This window comes from Salvelinus fontinalis, chromosome 20, assembly GCF_029448725.1.
Source record: "Salvelinus fontinalis isolate EN_2023a chromosome 20, ASM2944872v1, whole genome shotgun sequence".
In the NCBI taxonomy this organism is placed as follows: domain Eukaryota; kingdom Metazoa; phylum Chordata; class Actinopteri; order Salmoniformes; family Salmonidae; genus Salvelinus; species Salvelinus fontinalis.
This window is the reverse complement of record NC_074684.1, coordinates 3,902,374-3,928,335: the sequence shown is the minus strand read 5'-3', so window position 1 is coordinate 3,928,335 and position 25,962 is coordinate 3,902,374. Positions and strand designations below refer to the sequence as shown.

At 45.2% G+C, this 25,962-nt stretch overlaps 1 protein-coding gene across 3 annotated transcripts in view; it reads left to right on the top strand.

Moving 5' to 3' along the window:
• LOC129817161 (utrophin-like) overlaps positions 1-25,962 on the top strand; it is a 189,775-nt gene that overhangs the window by 153,511 nt on the left and 10,302 nt on the right. For 2 of the 3 annotated variants that reach the window (XR_008753665.1, XM_055872132.1), the window contains exons 17-19: positions 4,218-4,256; positions 7,353-7,418; positions 25,506-25,667. Coding sequence is in view for 1 of the 3 variants with exons in the window: in XM_055872132.1 (XP_055728107.1) it covers positions 4,218-4,256; positions 7,353-7,418; positions 25,506-25,667 (267 nt within the window). In the remaining 2 variants the exon portion in view is untranslated. The remainder of the gene's footprint in view (positions 1-4,217; positions 4,257-7,352; positions 7,419-25,505; positions 25,668-25,962) is intronic. The other variant, XR_008753666.1, reaches the window with a different exon arrangement.

Genomic DNA, 25,962 nt, shown 5'->3' with positions numbered 1-25,962 from the left:
TTAAGATTTCCCTTCACTGGAACTTACGGGCCTAGCCCCAACCATGAAAAACAGCCCCAGACCATTATTCCTCCTCCACCAAACTTTCCAGTTGGCACTGTGCATTGGGGCAGGTAGTATTCACCTGGCATCCGCTAAAATCAGATTCGTCTGTCGGACTGCCAGATGGTGAAGCGTGATTCATCACTCCAGAGAACGCATTTCCATTGCCCCAGAGTCCAATGGCTGCGAGCTTTACACGACTCCAGCCTATTCTTGGCATTGTGCATGCTGGTCTTAGGCTTGTCTGTGTGGCTGCTCGGCCATGGAAACCCATTTCATGAGGTTCCTGACGAACAGTTCTTGTGCTGACGTTACTTCCAGAGACAGTTTGAAACTCGGTAGCGAGTGTTGCAACCGAGGACAGACGATTTTTATGCGTTTAAGCACTTGGCAGTCCCATTCTGTGAGCTTGTGTTGCATACCACTTTGCGGCTGAGCCGTTGTTGCTCCTATACATTTCCACTTCACAATAGCAGCACTTACAGTTGACTGGGCAGCTCTAGCAGGGCAGAAATCTGAAAGGTGGCATCCTATGACGGTGCCACATTGAAAGTCACTAAGCTCTTCAGTAAGGCCATTCTACTCCCAATGCTAGCCTATGGAGATTGCATGATTGTGTGCTCGATATTATACACTTGTCAGAAACAGGTGTGGCTGAAATAGCCGAATCCACTAATTTGAAGGGGTGTCCACATACTTTAGTAAATATAGTGTACCACCTGCAGTGGTGTGTACCTGACAAATGCCTGTAAAAGGTGGAAAATCAGGAAGGGATTCTTTAAAATGCTGCAAAGGAAATGGTGACTTGAATATGACTATTCAAAACAATCACACCCACTGTTAACTCCCTCCCACCTGCTCTTCCTTCATCACACGACAAATAGGATATCTAACACAGAGGCATATGTTAATTTGAAAGACGCATTGGAGCCACCTACCTTGCTGTGTTATGTGTCGTTCACCACCCTTATTTGTGAGAGCTCAGGATAAGGCTGTACACTACATTAACTCTAGCAGGGAGTCTGATGAGTTTAGGAGTTGTGTGGTTTGGAGTTTGAGAGCGTGCATTTGGGGACTCATCTTAAGACACATTAACTCAGACTTTTGTGTGGAGTCAATAACACATCACAGAGATGTACACATTCTGACAAACACAAACACACACACAAACACGCACTTCTGTCAACCCGAGCAGAGGCTAATGAAATTCCTCCTGAACATATGGCAGTGTTTCTGTGTTCCCAGCACCCTCTCTGTCTGTCTGTCAAGCAAGGAAAGGTGTCGGAATGCACATGTGTTGTTTACCCCCCTTATAGAGGAGAGGATAGGGTGATGGAGGATGAGAGGAGAGGGGAGGAAAGAAACGGACATTGTTAAGTGAAAAAGTGGGGGCAGCTTGTTCCTTAAGACCTGTTGAGCTGCACTGGCGTACAAGTGTTTTTGAAATAATCAGGTTTGAATTTGATTTAATACGTGTTTTGGAATTCAGTGAAAAGATAGAATATATGACACAACGTCATGCAAACAATAATAAGGAAAACCTTTTGCCACAGTATGGAACACTCAACACATGGAACTGTGTGTGTGTGTGTGTGTGTGTGTGTGTGTGTGTGTGTGTGTGTGTGTGTGTGTGTGTGTGTGTGTGTGTGTGTGTGTGTGTGTGTGTGTGTGTGTGTGTGTGTGTGTGTGTGTGTGTGTGTGTGTGTGTGTGTGTGTGTGTGTGTCCCATGTAGGCTAGTTGTAGAAACTCCAGCAACATCTCTGTATAGTATCACATACGGCACCACAGTATATTCAGCACTCTGCACACACAACATCATGTGATCAAGGCTTTGCATATGAAAATGCCCTTCCCTCCCCTTCATTTTGAGAGTCAGTGTAGGAGTCTACTGTTGGCTTTGAACATACCAGTCAGTCCCTTTCCCTAATACACAAGTACACACACACACACACACACACACACACACACACACACACACACACACACACACACACACACACACACACACACACACACACACACACACACACACACAAAGTCTCCCTGATGGTGCCAGGGACATGCTTCAATGCAGAGACGTGTTTTTGTTTAGGTGTGAATTTCAATGAATCCGTTTTTTTTATGCAATGTGTTTAAAAATAATTTGAATAATTCTTTTTACCAGAAAATAGTTATTCCAACAGTTATTTCTTCACATTTTGTCAGAACGAGACTACTAAGTGTATTACGACTATTCTATATCAGGGGTATACATTGAGCATGTTTGTGTTTGTCATGTGATCATTGTGAATTTCTAACTTTTTTCCATAGTTGCTGGCTGTTGACAGTGACAATATCATTCCTGTCGATCACGGTGGTTAAATGTGGTTTCTCGGTATACCCAGGGAGGTTGGCTGTAGTTACGCTGTCCTTTGGCCTGCTGCCATCCCATGGAAAAGTGAACTCTTAGGGCCCAGCATCACTGACTCTCCAGGCCCCTTACTCCTGCTGCCTGTTCTGACTGCGCTCTATACAGCAACAGCTGCAACATTAGTCAGAGCTAAACGCTCCAAAGGTCGCCCTCTCTCCTTCCTCCCTCGCTCTCTTCATCTTTTTCATAAGATTGCACCCTTTCAGCCTGTCATGAGAAAAAATTGGAGGAGAGTAAACCGTCACATCACAGCAGTGTGTCTGGTTTTGAAAAATTCTACTGAAACCCTAGTTGGTGTTGTCCTGTCGAAGAAAAAAAACGTCCTAATGGCACCAGTTAACGGGGTTGTTAACGGGGTTGCACAAAGTGCTAGCACACTGCAGACAGCAGTCCCAAATAGTGCAATCTCTCCTTCACTGAGTGATCATGTACAATAGGAGTCTCATTTTGGCAGAGAAGAGACTACGGCTTTCTTTACCAATGCGAGACACACACACACACACATCCGCGATTCAGTGTTTTGCATTTGAATGTCTCCACTTTCATATTGCGAACTATAACACAAGGAATGATCTAACTTTCAGAGCTCACAAGCAATTACCTTAGCCTCTCAAACGTCCTTTCCTTCTCTTCCTATCACATCTATATTTAGCAGCTGTTATTTTTCGGTACATTACATTCTTTTTTTTTTTGCACTGTGCATTCCAAGTTTAGACATTTTGAAGACTGCAAATGAAATGTAACTGTAATAAGGGAACGGCACAGATAGGATATGGTATTTTGATAATCTCGGTAATTGTCACGCCCTGACCTTAGAGATCCTTTTTATGTCTCTATTTTGGTTTGGTCAGGGCGTGAGTAGGGGTGAGCATTCTATGTTTTGTGTTCTATGTTTTTTATTTCTGTGTGTTTGGCCAGGTGTGGTTCTCAATCAGAGGCAGCTGTCTATCGTTGTCTGTGATTGAGAATCATACTTAGGTAGCCTTTTCCCACCTGTATTTTGTGGGTAGTCGTTTTCTGTCTTTGTGTCTGTACCAGACAGGACTGTTTCGTTTCGTTATTTCTCTTTGTTATTTTTGTTTAGTGTTCTGTTTTAATAAATACACATGAACACTTACCACGCTGCGCTTTGGTCCGATGATTCCTCATCTTCAGACGACAAACGTGACAGTAATGCCGGCAAATGTCAAGTAAGCCTAATAACAGCTGCAAATTTGTCCTTGCAATCAATCAGTGCTGAAATGAAAAAGCATACTTAGCTACTACGGTAAATACAGGCTTGGAGCTACATAACCTTGCTTGTAAGTTAATATTCCACAAAAATGATTTAAATAGGAACTCAGTTACAATATCACTTGGAAATGAATAGTTTAATTTTGGAAACCATTGGACCATCGGCTTAAGACGAAAGGGAAGATTTCATTTGGAGCAGGCTTTGGGAATAGGATGAACTTGCTCCTAAGGTCAGTGTATTTTCCTCTATAATAGTAAAGGTTAGGATTTGGTGTGGGCAAGCTGATACTAGATCTGTGCCTAAGGGCAACATCTACCTGGTGTGCTGCGTGCTCCTGTTGTCGCACCACTTCTGGCAATACCAAGCAAAGACCCTCTTGTGCTGTTGGTTGGAACCCTACCACCTGTACTCTCCTCCTGTTGTATTTGGTTCTTGAACGTGTTCCTGTTATGTGGTCCTAAATATTGATTTTCTGGTGGTGCCTTTCCTCCCCTCCCGTCCCTGCCTCCTTCCGTCCGTTTCTCTTGCAGTCCCGTCACTCTCATCAGCATGTGTCCGGAGCAGTATGAGTGAGTATCGTCATGTTGTCCCCTCCCTCCCCCCCTTCCAGATCAGAATGTTCTTCCCCATGTCCCTATACATCTAAAACTCACCACCCCAACCACCCCCACTCAGCTATCATACCGCATGTTGCCTGTCTGCCCGATCTACCAAGCAAGCACTTCCTCCGCCTCCTCCTTACAGCACCCTCTTCCTCCTAACATCCTTTCGTCCCACTAGCGGTGCAGTAACTCCTGACCGGCTACCTAGATCATCACAATCTTCTGTTGTCGATTTGTTTGTTTATTTATTATATTCTCATTGATTTCTCGCTGCTGATTTGATTTGACTTTGTAATCAGTCTTTTTGGTTGTGTTATTGTGTCTCATTGTGTACCCATCTCCGCCCCTCCATCCCCCCTCTCCAGCCTTTCCCAGTCACCCCAGCTCTCTCACAATGACACTCGTTCCAGGATAGAGCAGTACGCTAGCAGGTACAGTACGTTAGCAGGTACAGTACGCTAGCAGGTACAGTACGCTAGCAGGCACCGTCCGCTTCCATCACACAAACGTTGCACACACTTGGTCGCGAAGAAGTTGAGAATATATACAGTGCATTCGGAAAGTATTCAGACCCCTTCATTTTTCTCCCACATTTGGTTACCTTACAGCCTTATTCTAAAATGAATGGAAAAACATTTTCCCTCATCAATCTACAAACAAAACCCCATAATGACAAATGTTTACAATTTTAAAAAAAGATTATGACACTCGAAATGGAATGCTGTTTCCATTGATCATCCTTGAGATGTTTCTACAACTTGATTGGAAATTAAATTGATTGGACATGATTTGGAAAGGCACACACCTGTCTATATAAGGTCCCACAGTTGACAGTGCATTGTAGAACAAAATCCAAGCCATGAGGTCAAAGGAATTGTCCGTAGAGCGCCGAGACAGGATTGTGTTGTGATAGAGATCTGGGGAAGGGTACCAAACCATTTCTGCAGCATTGAAGGTCCCGAAGAACACAGTGGCCTCCGTCATAAATGGAAGAAGTTTGGAACCATCAAGACTCTTCCTAGAGCTCGCTTCCAGGCCAAACTGAGCTATCGGGGGAGAAGGGCCTTGGTCAGGGAGGTAACCAAGATCCCGATGGTCACTCTGACAGAGCTCCAGAGTTCCTCTGTGGAGATGGGAGAACCCTCCAGAAGGACAACCATCTTTGCAGCACTCCACCATGCAGGCCTTTATGGTAGAGTGGGCAGATGGAAGCCACTCTTCAGTAAAAAGCACATGACAGCCTGCTTGGAGTTTGTTAAAAGGCACCTAAAGGGCTCTCAGACCATGAGAGAAAAAAAAATTGGTCTGATGAAACCAACATTGAGCTCATCATCGAGTTTGGAGGAAACCAGGACCCGCTCATCACCTGGCCAATACCATCCCTACTGTGAAGCATTGTGGTGGCACCATCATGTTGTGGGGATGTTTTTCAGCGGCAGGGACTGGGAGACTAGTCAGGATCGTGGGAAAGATTAATGGAGCAAAGTACATAGAGATCCTTGATGAAAACCTGCTCCAAAGCGCTCAGGACCTCAGACTGGGGCGAAGGTTCACCTTGCAACAGGACAATGACACTTAGCACACAGCCAAGGCAACGCAGAAGTGGCTCGACAACCAGATCGAGCATCTCTAGAGAGACCTGAAAATTGCTGTGCAGCAACGCTCCCCATCCAACCTGACAGAGCTTGAGAGGATCTACACAATGGGAGAAACTCCACAAATACAGGTCTGCCAAGCTTGTATTGTCATACCCAAGAATGCTCAAGGCTGTAATTGCTGCCAAAGGTGCTTCAACAAAGTACTGAGTAAAGGGTCTGAATACTTATGTAAATGTAATATTTCTGTGTCAGTTTAACTTAACAAAATGTGGGAAAAGGGGGTCTCAATTATTTCCGAATGCAATGTATTACCGCCTATGTCATCTACACTGTTGTCCATTAAATTAGAGCCAGTAGGGCTAGCCTCCCTTGCAAATATGATGGTGCCCCCTCAGTTTCAGCCATTCCATATGCTATACCATCGAGAGCATCCTAACTGGTTGCATCACCGCCTGGTATGGTAACTGCTCGGCCTCCGACCACAAGGCGCTACAGAGGGTAGTGCGAACGGCCCAGTACATCACTTGGGGCCAAGCTTCCTGCCATCCAGGACCTCTATACCAGAGGAAGGCCCATACAAATGCCAAAGACTCCAGCCACCCTAGTCATAGACTGTTCTCTCTGCTACTGCATGGCAAGCGGTACAAGAGCGCCAAGTCTAGGTCCAAACAGCTTCTACCCCCAAGCCATAAAACTACTGAACAGCTAATCAAATGACTACCCCCCCATTTTTACACTGCTGCTACTCTCTGTTTACTCTCTGTTTATTATCTATGCATGGTCACATGTGACAAATAACATTTCATTTGATTTATACTGATAGGATTTGACCACCTGGTCTGACCCATCCTTCCCTTTCATGAACCATTAACCCACAGCTCAAAGACTGCAGCACCTCACTGTTACCAGTTAACAAGCCGCCTTGACGCACACACACACACACACACACACACACACACACACACACACACACACACACACACACACACACACACACACACACACACACACACACACACGCAAACATACACATACTGTACACACAGACTCTGTATTAACATACTAGCCAGTGTTAGCCTTGGGCCAGTGTAGGGCCAGTAATCCACTGTGTTTCTCTCCCAACCGCATGGATCTATCACCACACCCACACTCCACCCGTGCCCAATAGGATTGGACCGGTGTGGTTCTGAACCTCTCATCCCAGTCACTGCACTATAATCCATCTCATGTCATAATTGGATCTCATATTGTAGTGGCTGACCCCCTGGGCTGTTGGACTGAACTCTGTCTGAATGTCTGTTGTCCACTCGTTATGTTATGTCACATTTCATCCGGTCACCTAGAATGGTGCACGAGCCAGCAGTAGTTGCTTCTGTACCCAGTAATGTTTCGTAGGCACGGGCCCCCAACTTAACGTTCATTAACTCATCCAACTAACGTCTGTGTCTGTTTCTGTGTTTCTCAGACTGGCTCAGATGGAACGTTCCAATGGTTCTCTGCTCACTGACAGCAGCTCAGCTACAGGAAGCATGTAAGTAAACATTAGTAGCCACAAGTAACCATGAGTAAACATTAGGTTTCCCCGTTTCCCTACTGTCCACCTACTTGTCAACCTGTAGGTTAGACTAATGGACTTCACATCTCTGTCTTGACTACCTGTGTTATGTTTGGCTCCGTGGACTGTGGCACCCTGTCGTAAAATATTAAAGTCTCTCAGTCAATTCATGTGTTGGAGCTTTGAGTGGCATGTGTAAAAAAAAAAATATATAACGATTATTATCGTCAGTATTTGGTCTCTGACAATAATTGAATAAGTCGAGAACAATAGATAGAGAAAGAGGATGCGGAGAGGATGGGGGGAGAAGGAGGAGAAATGGAGATGGAAAAACTGAGAGGGAGGAGGAGAGGAGTTTGAAAGACAAGGATGAAAAGAGTGCGTTAAAACGAGGAAGAGGGCTTGCTTTGTGACACAGATTAAAATGAATGATCTTGGAGTGGGAAGACGGTTATCGGAAGAGAGAACTTTCAGGAGAAAAGGCGGGGCGAGAGAGGGGATAGGGGATGACAAAAGATAGAAAGGCGGTAAGCAATACCGAAGCCGCAGATTTGTGTGTGTGCCTGTCTGAGGGAGAGAGAGAGAGAGAGAGAGCTTGAGAGTGTTAAGACCTATTCCCAACTGAGATTCTTATCGGGGGAATGAGTTCCCTGAGCTCTGACGCCCTCTGAGGTCACACACACACACAGCTCTCTGTACACCCTCTGTCGCTATGATCCTGTGTTTAGAGGGGGGGTTAGAATGTGATGATCCCTCAACCTGCTCTGATAAGAGGGAGAAGCAGAGCTGAAATCGGCAGATATCACTCAGATGATCTGCATGTGTGCACGTGTCCCTTCACTGAAGCACATGTGGGATTTGGAAATGGTTTTCAGTGAGGACACGTTGGCAAAAATCAATCCCCACACGAAGGCGCATCAGGCGTGTTTGAGGGAGGGGGAGACAACTGTGTAAGAGAGAAACATAATCAGGAACACGGTGAGTATGATAGACAGATTGGAGAGGGAAAAGAGAGCGACAGAAATATGAAAGAAGTACGAGCCCTGTAGCACTCTATAGCCATGAAAGGCCGGTCATGGCTCTGTCCAATTCGCATATCGCCCCAAGAGATCAACAAATGACGCAATCACTATTGAACTCCACTCTGCCCTCACCCACCTGGACAAATGAAATATCTATGTAAAATTGCTGTTCATTGACTATAGCTCAGCATTCAAAACCATAGTACATTTACATTTACATTTAAGTCATTTAGCAGACGCTCTTATCCAGAGCGACTTACAAATTGGTGCATTCACCTTATGACATCCAGTGGAACAGCCACTTTACAATAGTGCATCTAGATCTTTTAAGGATGGGGGGGGGGCAGAAGGATTGCTTTATCCTATCCTAGGTATTCCTTGAAGAGGTGGGGTTTCAGGTGTCTCCGGAAGGTGGTGATTGACTCCGCTGTCCTGGCGTCGTGAGGGAGTTTGTTCCACCATTGGGGTGCCAGAGCAGCGAACAGTTTTGACTGGGCTGAGCTGGAACTGTACTTCCTCAGTGGTAGGGAGGCGAGCAGGCCAGAGGTGGATGAACGCAGTGCCCTTGTTTGGGTGTAGGGCCTGATCAGAGCCTGAAGGTACTGAGGTGCCGTTCCCCTCACAGCTCCGTAGGCAAGCACCATGGTCTTGTAGCGGATGCGAGCTTCAACTGGAAGCTAGTGGAGAGAGCGGAGGAGCGGGGTGACGTGAGAGAACTTGGGAAGGTTGAACACCAGACGGGCTGCGGCGTTCTGGATGAGTTGTAGGGGTTTAATGGCACAGGCAGGGAGCCCAGCCAACAGCGAGTTGCAGTTATCCAGACGGGAGATGACAAGTGCCTGGATTAGGACCTGCGCCGCTTCCTGTGTGAGGCAGGGTCGTACTCTGCGGATGTTGTAGAGCATGAACCTACAGGAACGGGCCACCGCCTTGATGTTGGTGGAGAACGACAGGGTGTTGTCCAGGATCACGCCAAGGTTCTTAGCGCTCTGGGAGGAGGACACAATGGAGTTGTCAACCGTGATGGCGAGATCATGGAACGGACAGTCCTTCCCCGGGAGGAAGAGCAGCTCCGTCTTGCCGAGGTTCAGCTTGAGGTGGTGATCCGTCATCCACACTGATATGTCTGCCAGACATGCAGAGATGCGATTCGCCACCTGGTCATCAGAAGGGGGAAAGGAGAAGATTAATTGTGTGTCGTCTGCATAGCAATGGTAGGAGAGACCATGTGAGGTTATGACAGAGCCAAGTGACTTGGTGTATAGCGAGAATAGGAGAGGGCCTAGAACAGAGCCCTGGGGGACACCAGTGGTGAGAGCGCGTGGTGAGGAGACAGATTCTCGCCACGCCACCTGGTAGGAGCGACCTGTCAGGTAGGACGCAATCCAAGCGTGGGCCGCGCCGGAGATGCCCAACTCGGAGAGGGTGGAGAGGAGGATCTGATGGTTCACAGTATCGAAGGCAGCCGATAGGTCTAGAAGGATGAGAGCAGAGGAGAGAGAGTTAGCTTTAGCAGTGCGGAGCGCCTCCGTGATACAGAGAAGAGCAGTCTCAGTTGAGTGACTAGTCTTGAAACCTGACTGATTTGGATCAAGAAGGTCATTCTGAGAGAGATAGCAGGAGAGCTGGCCAAGGACGGCACGTTCAAGAGTTTTGGAGAGAAAAGAAAGAAGGGATACTGGTCTGTAGTTGTTGACATCGGAGGGATCGAGTGTAGGTTTTTTCAGAAGGGGTGCAACTCTCGCTCTCTTGAAGACGGAAGGGACGTAGCCAGCGGTCAAGGATGAGTTGATGAGCGAGGTGAGGTAAGGTAGAAGGTCTCCGGAAATGGTCTGGAGAAGAGAGGAGGGGATAGGGTCAAGCGGGCAGGTTGTTGGGCGGCCGGCCGTCACAAGACGCGAGATTTCATCTGGAGAGAGAGGGGAGAAAGAGGTCAAAGCACAGGGTTGGGCAGTGTGAGCAGAACCAGCGGTGTCGTTTGACTTCGCAAACGAGGATCGGATGTCGTCGACCTTCTTTTCAAAATGGTTGACGAAGTCGTCTGCAGAGAGGGAGGAGGGGGGGGGGAGGGGGAGGAGGATTCAGGAGGGAGGAGAAGGTGGCAAAGAGCTTCCTAGGGTTAGAGGCAGATGCTTGGAATTTAGAGTGGTAGAAAGTGGCTTTAGCAGCAGAGACAGAAGAGGAAAATGTAGAGAGGGGGGAGTGAAAGGATGCCAGGTCCGCAGGGAGGCGAGTTTTCCTCCATTTCCGCTCGGCTGCCCGGAGCCCTGTTCTGTGAGCTCGCAATGAGTCGTCGAGCCACGGAGCGGGAGGGGAGGACCGAGCCGGCCTGGAGGATAGGGGACATAGAGAGTCAAAGGATGCAGAAAGGGAGGAGAGGAGGGTTGAGGAGGCAGAATCAGGAGATAGGTTGGAGAAGGTTTGGGCAGAGGGAAGAGATGATAGGATGGAAGAGGAGAGAGTAGCGGGGGAGAGAGAGCGGAGGTTGGGACGGCGCGATACCATCCGAGTAGGGGCAGTGTGGGAAGTGTTGGATGAGAGCGAGAGGGAAAAGGATACAAGGTAGTGGTCGGAGACTTGGAGGGGAGTTGCAATGAGGTTAGTGGAAGAACAGCATCTAGTAAAGATGAGGTCAAGCGTATTGCCTGCCTTGTGAGTAGGGGGGGAAGGTGAGAGGGTGAGGTCAAAAGAGGAGAGGAGTGGAAAGAAGGAGGCAGAGAGGAATGAGTCAAAGGTAGACATGGGGAGGTTAAAGTCACCCAGAACTGTGAGAGGTGAGCCGTCCTCAGGAAAGGAGCTTATCAAGGCATCAAGCTCATTGATGAACTCTCCAAGGGAACCTGGAGGGCGATAAATGATAAGGATGTTAAGCTTGAAAGGGCTGGTAACTGTGACAGCATGGAATTCAAAGGAGGCGATAGACAGATGGGTAAGGGGAGAAAGAGAGAATGACCACTTGGGAGAGATGAGGATCCCGGTGCCACCACCCCGCTGACCAGAAGGTCTCGGGGTGTGCGAGAACACGTGGGCAGACGAAGAGAGAGCAGTAGGAGTAGCAGTGTTATCTGTGGTGAGCCATGTTTCCGTCAGTGCCAGGAAGTCGAGGGACTGGAGGGACGCATAGGCTGAGATGAGCTCTGCCTTGTTGGCCGCAGATCGGCAGTTCCAGAGGCTACCGGAGACCTGGAACTCCACGTGGGTCGTGCGGGCTGGGACCACCAGGTTAGGGTGGGCGCGGCCACGCGGTGTGAAGCGTTTGTATGGTCTGTGCAGAGAGGAGAGAACAGGGATAGACAGACACATGGTTGACAGGCTACAGAAGAGGCTACGCTAATGCAAAGGAGATTAGAATGACAAGTGGGCTACACGTCTCGAATGTTCAGAAAGTTAAGCTTACGTTGCAAAAAAATAAAAATAAAATACAAGATCTTATTGACTAAAATGATATAGTACTGCTGGCTGGTGAAGTAGCCTGGCTAGCAGTGGCTACGTTGTTGAAAGTGAAGCTGGCTAGGTAACCTCGACAATTTCACTAAATTTCTCTAAACTACACAATTATCATGGATACAAGGACAGCAAAGACAACTAGCTAACACTACGCTAATCAAGTCGTTCCGTTGTAATGTAAGTTTCTACAGTGCTGCTATTCGGTAGAAGTTGGCTAGCTAGCAGTGTTGGCTAGGTAGGAGGACGGCAGCGCGGCAGGCGAAAAATAGCTGGCTAGCTAACCGATAATTACTCAAAGCTACACAATTATCTTAGATACAAAGATAGCAAAGAAAACTATGTAGCTAGCTAACACTACACAAGTCAAGTCGTTCCGTTGTAATGTAATCGTTTCTACAGTGCTGCTAATCGGTGGCTAGCTGGCTAGCTAGCAGGGTTGACTACGTTACGTTACGTTACGTTAGGGCGAGAATACCTGGCTAGCGAACCTCAGCGAACCTTGATAACTACACAATTATCACCGATACAAAGACGGCTATGTAGCCAGCTAAGTAGTACGACTCTAAGCTCAGGACTCTGGGTCTAAACATCCCCATATGGAACTGGATCCTGGCGAGCGTAGGTAACAACACATCCACCACACTGACCATCAACACGGGGGCCCCTCAGGGGTGTGTGTTTGGTCCCTTCTCTACTCCCTGTTCACCCACGACTGCGTGGCCGCGCACGACTCTAACACCATCATCAAGTTTGCTGACAACACGACGGTGGTAATACTGATCACCGACGACAATGAAGCAGCCTATAGGGAGGAGGTCAGAGACCTGGCAGTGTGGTGCCAGGATAACAACCTCTTCCTCAAAGTCAGTAAGACAAAGCAGCTGATCGTGGACTACAGGAAATGGCAGGGCTAGCACCCCCATCCACATCGATGGGGCTGTAGTGGAGTGGGTTGAGAGCTTTTAAGTTCCTCTGTGCCCTTATATCTAAGAAATGAACATGGTCCAGACACACCCACACAGTTGTGAAGAGGGCACGTAAGCACCTCTCCCCCCTCAGGTGGTTGACAAGATATGGCATTGGCCCTCAGATCCTCAAAAAGTTGTACAGCTGCACCATTGAGAGCATCTTGACTGATTGCATCACGGGCAGGTATGGTAACTGCTCGGCCTCTGCTTCATGAGGCAGCTGCAAGGCATTTGACCGCAAGGCACTACAGAGGGTGGTGAGGACGGCTCAGTACATCATTTGGGCCGAGCTCCCTGCCATCCAGGACCTCTACACCAGGTGGTGTCAGAGGAAGGCCCCAAAAATTGTCAAAGACTCCAGCCACTCAAGCCGTAGACTGTTCTCTCTGTTACCGCACAGCAAGCGGTACCGGAGCGCCAAGTCTGAGACCAACAGGATCCTAAGCAGCTTCTACCCCAGGCCATAAGACTGCTAAATAGCTGATCAAATGTCTACCCGGACTTCCTGCATTGACTCTTTCTTGCACTGACTCTATGCACACACACTGGACGCACACGTACACATGCATACTGATGACACACACACACTCACCAACATTCACACTCACCACATACACAGCTGCTACTGTCTATTTTCTATCCTGATACCTAGTCACTTTACCCCTACCTATACAGTATGCGCGTAGCTACCTCTATTACCTTGTACCCCTACACATCGACTCAGTACTGGTACTCCCTGTATATAGCCATGTTACTTTAACTCTTTATTGTTATTCATTGTGTAATTATCCATTATGCCACTCGAGATTTTTTACAATTTTATTTTGTATCTTCAAATCAAACGTTATTTGTAACATGCGCTGAATACAACAGGTGTAGACCTTACCGTGAAATGCTTACTTACAAGCCCTTAACCAACAGTGCAGTTCAAGAAGTGTTAAGAAAATATTTGCAAGTAGACTAAAATAAAAAGTAATAATAAAAAGCAACACAATAAGAATAACACTAACGAGGCTATATACAGGGTACACCGGTACCGAGTCAGTGTGTGGGGTAATTTGTACATGTAGGTGGGTGTGAAGTGACTATGCATTGATAATAAACAGCGAGTAGCAGCAGTGTACAAAAGGGAGGGGAGCAATATAAATTGTCTGGTGGCGATTTGATTAATTGTTCAGCAGTCTTATGGCTTGGGGGTAGCAGCTGTTAAGGAGCCTTTTGGTCCTAGACTTGGCGCTCCGGTACCACTTGCCGTGTGGTTGCAGAGAAAACAGTCTATAACTTGGGTGACTGGAGTCTCTGACAATTTTATGCGCTTTCCTCTGACACCACCTATTGTAAAGGTCCTGGATGGCAGGGAGCTTGGCCCCAATGATTTACTGGGCCATTCGCACTACCCTCTGTAGCGCCTTACAGTCAGACGCCGAGCAGTTGTCATACCAGGCGGTGATGCAACCGGTCAGGATGCTCTCTATGGTGCAGCTGTAGAACCTTTTGAGGGTCTGGGTACCCATGCCGAATCTTTTCAGTCTCCTGAGGGGGAAAAGGTTTAGTCGTGCCCTCTTCACAACTGTCTTGGTATTTTTGGACAATGATAGTTCGTTGGTGATGTGGACACCAAGGAATATGAAACTCTCGATCCGCTCCACTACAGCCCAATCGATGTGGGGGCCTGTTCGGTCCTCCTTTTCCTGTTGTCCACATCAGGTCCTTTGTCTTGCTCACATTGAGGGAGAAGTTCTTGTCCTGGCACCACACTCTCTGACCTCCTGCCTATAGACCGTCTCATCGTTTTCAGTGATAAGCCCTCTTTATCTTAACTCTGCGTTATTGGAAAAAGAAAAAGACCTGTAAGTAAGCAGTTCACTGTTCGTCTACACCTTTTGTTTACGAAGCATGTGACAAATACAATTTTGATTTTGTGCGTGTCCATACTCACGTGTGTTTGTGTTCCTTTCAGCCATCTGCCCCTACACCTCTTTCTGTCCGCCTGCCCTCTCTACTAAAAAACTCTATTTTAAAACAGCTGTGCTCGAGACACCCCAAAGTACAGTTTCACCACAGTAACGGCCTGAACATGCTTTTTGCTCTGATTAGGTATAACAATGTTATCTGCTTTGGACCGATGAGAGGAAAGAGGGAGGAAAAGATGGATGGATAGATATTTTATTGTTTTTACAGGGCCAGACAGAAGTGATAGGTGAAGGATGATGATTATGAGGATGAGGAAGGTTAATGTGATAGCTCCATTAGAAATAGCAGAGTAAAAACAGCCTCCAGGCTCAAACTACTTATCCTTATCAGCTCAGTAAGTACACCCACTGTAAGGAGTTTTTTACACCTTTCTGCTCAGGTAATATCCCATTATGTAGCTTACTTTCTCACGTGCGTTCTCGCGATTCTATATGTATTGTGATTCAATACTGCGATGTGATGTTCCAAACATATTGCTCACCATACGTCTGCTGCAGAGACAAGAGAGAGCCAGGAGCAAATTAGTTTTGATTAGTCATGGAAATAAAAGTGCTGAAAACAAATTGTCTCCCTATTTAAAAAGAAGATGGGGAACAAGCTATGAAAGAAAAACAGAGTTTTGGTGCAGGTACAGCAAACTAGCGCAAAAATGATGTCATATTGTCAAAACGATAAAATCGGATATATCGTCAAATTATATCCTGATATGTAAATATAGATTTTTTTCACCATTCACTTATTGTAGTTTTTGAAAGGTAATGCTAAATGGCAAAGTGTGTCAGACGTTTTTAAGATTGTACCGGTTGAGAAGAGGACCAAAGTGCAGCGTGGTACGTATTCATAATAATTGAATAAAGAATGAATACTGAACAAAAACAACAAACCGACAAACAAACAGTTCTGTAAGGTGCAAAACAAAAACACTAAACAGAAAATAACTACCCACAACCCATAGTGGGAAAACAGGCTACCTAAGTATGATTCTCAATCAGAGACAACGATCCACACCTGCTTCTGATTGAGAACCATACTAGGCCAAACACATAGAAATATAACGACTAGAACAAAACATAGAAAAACAACATAGAATGCCCACCCCAACTCACGCCCTGACCAAACTAAAATAAAGACATAAAAAAGGAACTAAGGTCAGAACGTGACAGGGATGAGGATAAAATTTGTCAATGTTCTCCAAATTTTGTTTTAACTCCAAGACTGCTAAATGCAGCGGTATATCTAATGTCACACTACTCCACACTGTGTCAGTTTTAACAGGCAAATTATCGATGCTTCCTTTAAAAGGATTAAGTGCCTGGAATCTGTGGACAAACGTGTTAACACCCGTAAATCCTGTCTAAGCTGATCTGAGCGCAGCCACATTTCCCAAATCCAAAAATCACTTTGCTTGTGTGATGCGTTTGGACGGCGGCCAGGCTTAACACTGAGTTCAGCTTGTACTCTGCTAAGGATTAATTCTGATTCCCTTTTATGTCACGCTTTATGATTTCAATAATTTTTTAAAGAGTCATATCTAGGTCTGTTCCACCTACACTTGATCTTTAGAGAGGTCTTCATCTCTGCAACACCACCTGTGTCTTAGAATGCTCAGTTATACACACACACACACACATACGTCTTTAATTGTGTGTATGTGTTTGTTGTTGTGCTATGCATTTGTGTCCAGGCAAGCCAGAGAGCTGCTTATTTTGTGTTATCTCCAGCCAAGCCTCAGTGTTGTCATTGATGCTGCTGTTAATCACCAAGGTGCCAGGATTCTGCCTGTCCTTCCTCTCTTCTCTGTCTCCTTCTCCCCAGTATTTCAATCCCTCTCTTTCTGACCTTCTCCCTATGTGACTCTTCCTCTTTCCTCATATGTTTCTCTCTCCCCCTCTAGCACTCGCTCTGTCCCTCCCTTCTTCCTTCCTTTTCTCCCTTCATAAGTCCGCTCTTACACACCATCTGTATTGGCTCTAGTAAAATCAAGCTTTACCTTTTGGGCCTAAACAAGGCTTCTCATTCAACTCTGAACTCAATTGACCCTCTTTGCATCACAGAGAAAAACTACACAAAAATCCCCTAAATGAACCATTTGATGACCCCCCCCCCCCCCCCCCCCCGCCTCTCCTCCCCCTCAAACCTCCACACAACCGACTCCATAGCACCAGTCCCAGTAGAGAAAAAATTTCATCTGAAGTATGGCATGAAAGAGTTCTCGGCCTAATTTGGTCACTAAGCTTCATTGGGATGCCTGTGCTTTGTGAAGTTCTAGGCACAGAGCCCTGAACACATTGTTGCAGTAAAGCTGGCAAAATTCTACCCTACCACTGTACGGATCGATGCTGGTAGACGAGAAACAGGTACAGGGAGAGCATTTGATTAGCAACGGACATGGAACAGGACAGAAACAGCGTCTGGACATGAACACAAAACAACATTAAAGCTGACACCGGGAACAAACGGGGGAGCAGACAGTTATTGAGAGGGTAATCAACAAGGTAATGGAGTCCAGATGAGTCCAATATTGCACAGCTGTAGGTAATGAAGGTGACAGGTGTGCATAATGAAGGGCAGCCAGGTGCCCTTCAAGCATGACGGGGATGGGCGCCCGCCGAGCCCACCGAGACAGGACCTCTCGAGCCAGCTAAGGCGTGGAAACCCGACGAGCTAGCTGAGGCATCCCCGGTTTCATCAGCGACGACACCTGGACCCGACGTCACCAACCAAAAAACAAAGACCTCGCTGATGCTTCGTATAGTGGTGTCAGCGTTCTCTAAGGAACAGCGCTATAGACGGGAAGCAGGTACAGGGAGAATATTTAAAAAACAACGGACTTGAAACAGAACATGAACAGCGTCTGGGAATGGGGAAGGAGTCCTGGTGAGTCCAGTGAGAGCTGATGTGTGTAATGAAGGTGACAGGTGTGCGTAATGAAGGGCAGCCTGGCGCCCTTGAGTGCCAGAGAGGGAGAGCAGGAGCAGGCGTGACAACCACACTGTCCTTCTCTAACCCCTACTATACCTAACATGATCTCGTCCTTTCTCGCATTCGCTCTCTCTCTCTCTCTCTCTCACACACACTCTGTTTCTCTGTCTCTCTCTGTCTCTCTCTCACTATTTAATTGGTGACTCACAGTGTTGTCAAGGTTTCACCCTGGCCCCATATGAGCATCTTCTCACACAGCTCTCCTTCCCGTTCCATATTCCCTTACCATATCATATATATATATACAGTTGAAGTCGGAAGTTTACATACACTTAGGTTGGAGTCATTAAAACTTGTTTTTCAACCACTCCACAATTGTCTTGTTAACAAACTATAGTTTTGGCAAGTTGGTTAGTGCATGACACCATTCATTTTTCCAATAATTGTATACAGACAGATTATTTTGCCAGACGTGTTCTGTCTCCTAGAGATGAACGTACTTTGGTGCGAAAAGTGCAAATCAATCCCAGAACAACAGCTGCTGGAGGAAACAGGTACAAAAGTATCTATATCCACTGTAAAACGAGTCCTATATCGACATAACCTGAAAGGTCGCTCAGCAAGGAAGAAGCCACTGCTCCAAAACCACCAAAAAAAAGCCGGACTACGGTTTGCAACTGCACATGGGGACAAAGATCGTACTTTTTGGAGAAATGTCCTCTGGTCTGATGAAACAAAAATAGAACTGTTTGGCCATAATGACCATCGTTATGTTTGGATGAAAAAGGGGAAGGCTTGCAAGCCGAAGAACACCATCCCAACCATGAAGCACGGAGGTGGCAGCATCATGTTGTGGGGGTGCTTTGCTGCACGAGGGACTGGTGCACTTCACAAAATAGATGGCATCATGAGGTAGGAAAATTATGTGGATATATTGAAGCAACATCTCAAGACATCAGTCAGGAAGTTAAAGCTTGGTCGCAAATGGGTCTTCCAAATGAACAATGACCCCAAGCATACTTCCAAAATTGTGACAAAATGGCTTAAGGACAACAAAGTCAAGGTATTGGAGTGGCCATCCCAAAGCCCTGGCCTCATTCCCATCGAAAATTTGTGGGCTGAACTGAAAAAGCGTCTGCGAGCAAGGAGGCCTACAAACCTGACTCAGTTACACCAACTCTGTCAGGAGGAATGGGCCAAAATTCACCCAACTTATTGTGGGAAGCTTGTGGAAGGCTACCTGAAATGTTTGTCCCAAGTTAAACAATGTATAGGCAATGCTACCAAATACTAATTGAGTGTATGTCAACTTTTGACCCACTGGGAATGTGATGAAAGAAATAAAAGCTGAAATAAATCCAGCTCTCTACTATTATTCTGACATTTCACATTCTTAAAATAAAGTGGTGATCCTAACTGACCTAAGACAGGGAATTTTTACTAGGATGAAATGTCAGGAATTGTGGAAAACTGAATTTAAATGTATTTGGCTGAGGTGTATGTAAACCTCCGACTTCAACTGTATATATTGGCTAGATGTGTTGCTTGTAAACATGTCCTGGAGAGATTTAGCTCCATTCTCCGCCTACCTCTTATGTCATTATCTATGTCTCATTGATTTCAAGCATGGCACTCATTCTGTAACGGAAGGAAGTTTGATAGATAACTGTCTTTGAGATGAGAGTGGAGTATGTTAGGCGTGTGTGTGTGAGAGTGTGTCTGTGTGCGTTCATGGGTGCGTACGTTCACATGTGAAGCTCTACTATGCAGTGGAGTGAGCACTAATGGAAGCATCAATCACACCGTACAGAGAGGGGAAGAATAGAATTCCATACCTTCATAGCTTCACAGTACATTTATACCATCATAGCTCATTCCATTCCTACACAACATCACAGCCCTTAGCCTTGAGGCAGACAGTCATTGATTGCACTGACTGACAAGTTGGACTCACTTCCTCTAGTACTGAATTTCATGGAGAACCTGAATACATGGCTACGGTATTCAGTAACATTTCTTGGATCTTGTTTAACTTTATTTATTAATACATTTTTTGTCCTTTTCAGAGGAGAAAAATAATCTTTATTTTTTATTTTTTTTCCAAACGTACATTTTACACACATTTTACATATATTTAGTTTTTTTAAATTACAGCAATAAATAATACAGTAGTTACAAGATTAAAGTAATTTGATATTTTGAAGAACATTATATCTAGATAGTACATTATACATCGTGTTTTCAGTCATAACTAATATATAGCAAATGAGCTTTTTAAACCCACACCTCATCTACTCTCAGTCCGTCTACACCTATTTCCGTAAACCACCCTCTTATGATTTCCATGTGCTATATAAAAACTCTGCTGTTATGTTGCAAATACATTCTGAACCTGTCTAATCACATAGTATATACAGATTTTAATTTAAAGACAAGTATTTTTTACTGAAAGTATTATTATATTGTTGGTTGATTGACTGTGGTTTCCCAAATCTCCCAACCGTGCTATTTGTAGGATTCATTTTAGATGAATTCCTGAATCTGTGACCAGAACCAAGTTACATAGGGCCAATACAAAAATAAGTGATCTAATGATTGTCTCTTCATAGCAAAATCTGCAGAAATTAGATGGTTGTATAACTAATATACAGTTGAAGTCGGAAGTTTGTTTGATCGCAGACTCATAACGGATGCAGGCGACGAGGCAGTGAATGCTGAGATCCTGGTTGAAAACAGCAGAGGTGTATTTGGAGGGCAAGTTGGTAAGGATAATATCTATGAGGGTGCCCATATTTACAGATTTAGGGTTGTACCTGGTGGGTTCCTTGATCATTTGTGTAAGATTGAGGGCATCTTGCTTAGATTGTAGGATGGCCGGGGTGTTAACTTCTACTGCCTCAGAAACCCGGATCCGGGAGCACCCCCCACCCCCCACACACTGTTTAGCATAGCTAGCATAGCTTCACAAGTAGATAGTAGCATCTAAATATCATTAAATCACAAGTCCAAGACACCAGATGAAAGATACAGATCTTGTGAATAAAGCCACCATTTCCGATTTTTAAAATGTTTTACAGGGAAGACACAATATGTAAAGATGTACATCTATTACCTAAAAACACATTAGCATAATCCACCATCTTTTATTTGTCCACCAACACCAGTAGCCATCACCAATTCGGCTAAACTAAGATATTTATAGCCCCTAACCAACAAAAAAACTCATTAGATGACAGTCTGATAACATATTTATGGTATGGGATAGGTTTTGTTAGAAAAATGTGCATATTTCAGGTAGCTGCCATAGGTTACAATTGCACCCACCGTCACAAATGGACTAGAATAATTACAATGAGCAACGTGTTTACCTAACTACTAATCATCAAACATTTCGTAAAAATACACAGCATACACTAATCGAAAGACACAGATCCTGTGAATACAGACAATATTTCAGATTTTCTAAGTGTCTTACAGCGAAAACACAATAAATCGTTATATTAGCATAGCACATAGCACATAGCAGCCCAGCATTGATTCTAGCCAAAGTGAGCGATAAAAGTCAACATCGCCAAAAGATATTAATTTTTTCACTAACCTTCTCAGAATTCTTCCGATGACACTCCTGTAACATCATTTTACAATATACATATACAGTTTGTTCGAAAAGGTGCATATTTAGCCATACAAAACCGTGGTTACACAATGAAAATAGTAGCAAAACAAGCCTGAAAATGTCGGTCGCCATCTTTCAGAGTGATCTAGTTTAATTAATAGCTAATCATATACTTGACTAAAAAATACAGGGTTTACAGGAATCGAAAGACAAATTAGTTCTTAATGCAACCGCTGATTTACATTTTTAAAATTATCCTTACTTTTCAATACAGGGTTCGCCAAGTGAAGCTATACCAAACAAAATGGCGAAATATGCGTTTAAAATATTTCGACAGAAACACGATTTATCATATTAAATATTGCTTACTTTGAGGTGTTCTTCCATCAGATTCTTGGGCAATGTATCCTTTCTATGTTATAAACGTCTTTTGGTCGATAGATGTCCTCTGTCCTTCGAAATGTCCACCACCAACGACCGACACCCCAAAACGTGTCCAAAGTTTCAGAGTGCACAACAAATAAATTCCTCTAAAATCGCACTAAACGGATATAAATTGCTATAAAACGGTTCAAATTAACTACATTATGATGTTTTTAACACCTAAAACGAGTAAAAACATGACCGGAGAAATATTGCTGGTTAGAAAACGATTTGGAACGAGGCAGGTCCGATGCCCTTCACGCTTCAGGCGCACGACGAGAAAGGGCGGTCTCTATACATTTTGGTCTTTTATACTGGCTGTGAATATCCCATCGATTCCATTGAAAGCGTGATGACGTACAGACACCCAGAGGAAGACGTAGGCAGTGTCGGTTTCTTCATAGCATTCACTGTCGCCTTAAAAACAGACCCCAGATCAGAGGTAAAAAAAATTGAAATCTGAACCCTGTCATGAAAAGTGCTGTAGAAATTGTTCTGTACAACTCAGAGACAAAATTTCAACTTCTATAGAAACTAGAAGGTGTTTTCTATCCAATAATAACAATAATATGCATATTGTACGATCAAGAATTTAGCACGAGGCAGTTTAATTTGGAGACACAAATATGCTAATGCGGAACAGCACCCCCTATAGTTCCAAGAGGTTAAGCACACAGCTCTGTGTAGATAAAGGGTCCAGGCCAATTGGCAAAAGAGGTATTGTAGCTTGAGTAACTGGTGCTAGCTTCGGGACAAGTGTGTTAGCCACTATAGCCACTCGGTAGCAGCTAGCTCGCTGCGATGATCCGATGCAAAAGTCCAGAGCTTACGGCAAGAATCCGGTGATGTAGTGGCTTCTAGTTGTGTTAGTGAAGAGTCCGGGAGGTATCAGCTGTGTAGCCGAGTGATCATAGGGTCCACTGAGCAGGCCGGGAGATGGGCCTGGCTCAAGGCTAGCTTCAGGGCTGGCCACTCGGTAGCAGCTAGCTAGCTGCGATGATGTGGAGTAATGGTCCAGAGCTTACGGCAGGAATCTGGTGATGTAGTGGACAAAAGCAGTCCGGTATGCTCAGGGTTGATATCGCGCTGTGCAGACTGGCGGATATTATCCAGGCTAAAAGCGGCTCAGCTAAAGGTAAAGGCCTGCTAGCATTGTCTAACATTGTCTGCTGATGGAGGTTCTAGCTATGTCTAGAACAGCAGATCCGTATCACATTGGGTGAGGCGGGTTGCCGGAAGGTATATTTAATTTAAAAATGGAAAAAGATATTGAAATATGTCTAAAAAAAGACGAGGAAAAAAACTACATTTACACGGGACAATGACAAACACGTCTGCACTGTCACGCCATCTTGGATGGAAGATGTTTTGTGCCACGGAATCGGCACATCGAAAATCTCTTCCCCACTTTTTTGCAACCTGCATCGCGAGGCGGTCAGCATTTTGGTCCTAAAGTAAAACTGATACATATTTATTTAATTTATGCCAATTTTTAGGGACAATTTTGGTCATTAATAAAGGCCAGACAAACAAGTCCCCTACCCATCTTGTTTAACTTTCCAATATTATATCCTGTCATCAGTGCCTTTTAGCCATATTTGGCCATGAATCCATTAGGAGTCCACCTTCTTGTGAACACAATAGAACCGCAATTACCTGTGCAGCAAAGCATTCTTTGTTCTTTCATTTACTAAACACTCTGAATATGCATGCAATGTTAATGAGGACCTGACTACTTGGGACTTTATGGAATGCTGTGTCTGGGTTCTGTAATGTGGCTCCTGGGTGCTGTACATTAGGAGTTTGGCGCTGTGTTAGCCAGATGGTGTTTGCTTAGCCTAGCCATGCTAACAACACAGTTAGCGGTACATGCGCCAAGCCATGGCCCTGACCTTGCCATAGACTGACAATAACAGTCATTAGAGATGTTTTTTGTTAATGGATAGGTGGCTGAATCATCCTAACCCTCCATGCATTTTATTTCATTTATTTATTTCACCTTTATTTTACCAGGTAGGCAAGTTGAGAACAAGTTCTCATTTACAATTGCGAAAGCAGTTCAACACATACAACAACACAGAGTTACACTTGGAGTAAAACAAACACAGTTAATAATACAGTAGAAAAATAAGTCTATATGCAATATGTGATGGTTTGTCGTGGTTTAATCCCTGCAATCCCTGGGCCTGGGCCTGGGCCTGGGCCTGGGCCTGGGCCTGGGCCTGGGCCTGGGCCTGGGCCTGGGCCTGGGCGTGTGCGTGTGCGTGTGCGTGTGCGTGTGTGTGTGTGCGTGCGTGTTTGAATGCGTGTTTGAGTGAAAGTGACAGCTGTGGCTTAGGAAGACCTGCTACCGCATCTCAGATCATTCAAATATGACACAGAAAAACGTGGACCCATCCTTCATTCTCGTTACATTTTTACATTTTAGTAATTGAGCAGACGCTCTTATCCAGAGCGATTTACAGTTAGTGCGTTCATCTTAAGATAGCTAGGTGGGACAACCACATATCACATACAAACTATATTTTAAAGTAAAGTAGCTGAGAGGGACTGAGCGGGAGTTGGGTTTGAGCATAGCCTGAAGGTAGGGAGGGGTAGTTCCTCTCGCTGTTGTGTAGGAAAGCACTCTTTCTCCCTGTCTGTCTCCTTTCTCCTACTGCCCTTCTCTCTCCCTCCTTTCTATCGCTCTCATGCGTTTATCTGATGGTGGAGATTGACACATCTGTGTTGCAGAGAGGGTTTCTCGCTCCCAGGCATCCAGTACAGTCCTATAACAGCTAGCCACAGCTAAAGTCAAAACCACTGAGCCCATGTAATGGAACTACCAAAGACTATTTAGAGAAACAAAGCTCTTTGAACTTAAACTTGGTTCGAGGTGGGAGCACACTGTCACACAATGCATCGAATATAATGAAACTCTTATAGAATGACAATAAGCACTGTATTTATTTATTACGTTAATTTGAGCAGCGACAACGTACATCAAAACAGAAGTCTGTCACGTTCCTGACCTTGTTTTCCTTTTGTATAGTTGTGTTTAGTGGGTCAGGACGTGAGCTGGGTGGGCAGTCTGTTTTGTTTGTTCTATGTTAAGTGTCAGTGTTAATTGACCTTGTATGGCTCTCAATCAGAGGCAGGTGGTTGACGTTTTCCTCTGATTGAGAACCATATATAGGTAGGTTGTTTCACATTGTTTGTTGTGGGTGGTTGTCTTCCGTGTCTGTGTATGTTGCACCACACAGGACTGTTTCGTTTTGTCGTTTGTGTATGTAGTCTGTTCCTGTTCGTGCGTTCTTCGCCATTTGTAAGTTCTCAAGTCCAGGTCTGTCTACATCGTTTATTTGTTTTGTAGTTTGTTGAAGTGTTTTCGTGTTTCGTCTTTACGTTAATAAACATCATTATGTCCACATTCCACGCTGCGCTTTGGTCCAATCCCTACTCCTCCTCTTCAGACGAAGAGGAGGAGAATGACCGTTACAAAGTCTCAGATGTGAGAAGTGATGTGTTGTACCAGGTTTAGCTAACAGCTCATTGACATGTGCAATTCCCGGGCAGGCGAATATATAAACATGAAAACATTATATCCAACATACAGGACATACAGACACATTTCAAATCAAAAGTCAAGACATAACCCGTAAAAGTCATGCAGTTAATTAGTATCGATTAGTTTCCCTTCTGTCTCCCATAGGGATGATGAGCATACTCTGATCCTGCAGTACTGCCAGACCCTAGGGGGGGAGGTGTCTCTCTGCAGCCAGCCCCAGAGCCCCGCCCAGATCCTACAGGCCGTGGAGAGAGAGGAGCGGGGAGAGCTGGAGCGAATCATCCAGCGTCTGGAGGACGAGCAGTGGTACGGGATAGGTCGTCTTACCAAAAGTGATGCCCGGTGTCTTCTTCTCATAGTTCCTCATCTCTTCTCGCTCTCTCTTTACCCGAGACAAACTTTCACACACACACATACACACTCAGGCTGTCTCAGTCAGCTCTCTCTCTCCCCCTCGTTGAATAGTGAATTGAGGTAGTGTAAGGTCAGCGATGACTGCATTCTATTGTATGTGGAGCTGCTGTGTCTTTCTCTCTGTCGGAGGCAGTGGCTATGTCTGTGATTTTGCTCTGCTCACAGCTGGCTTTATGAGCCAGGCTAT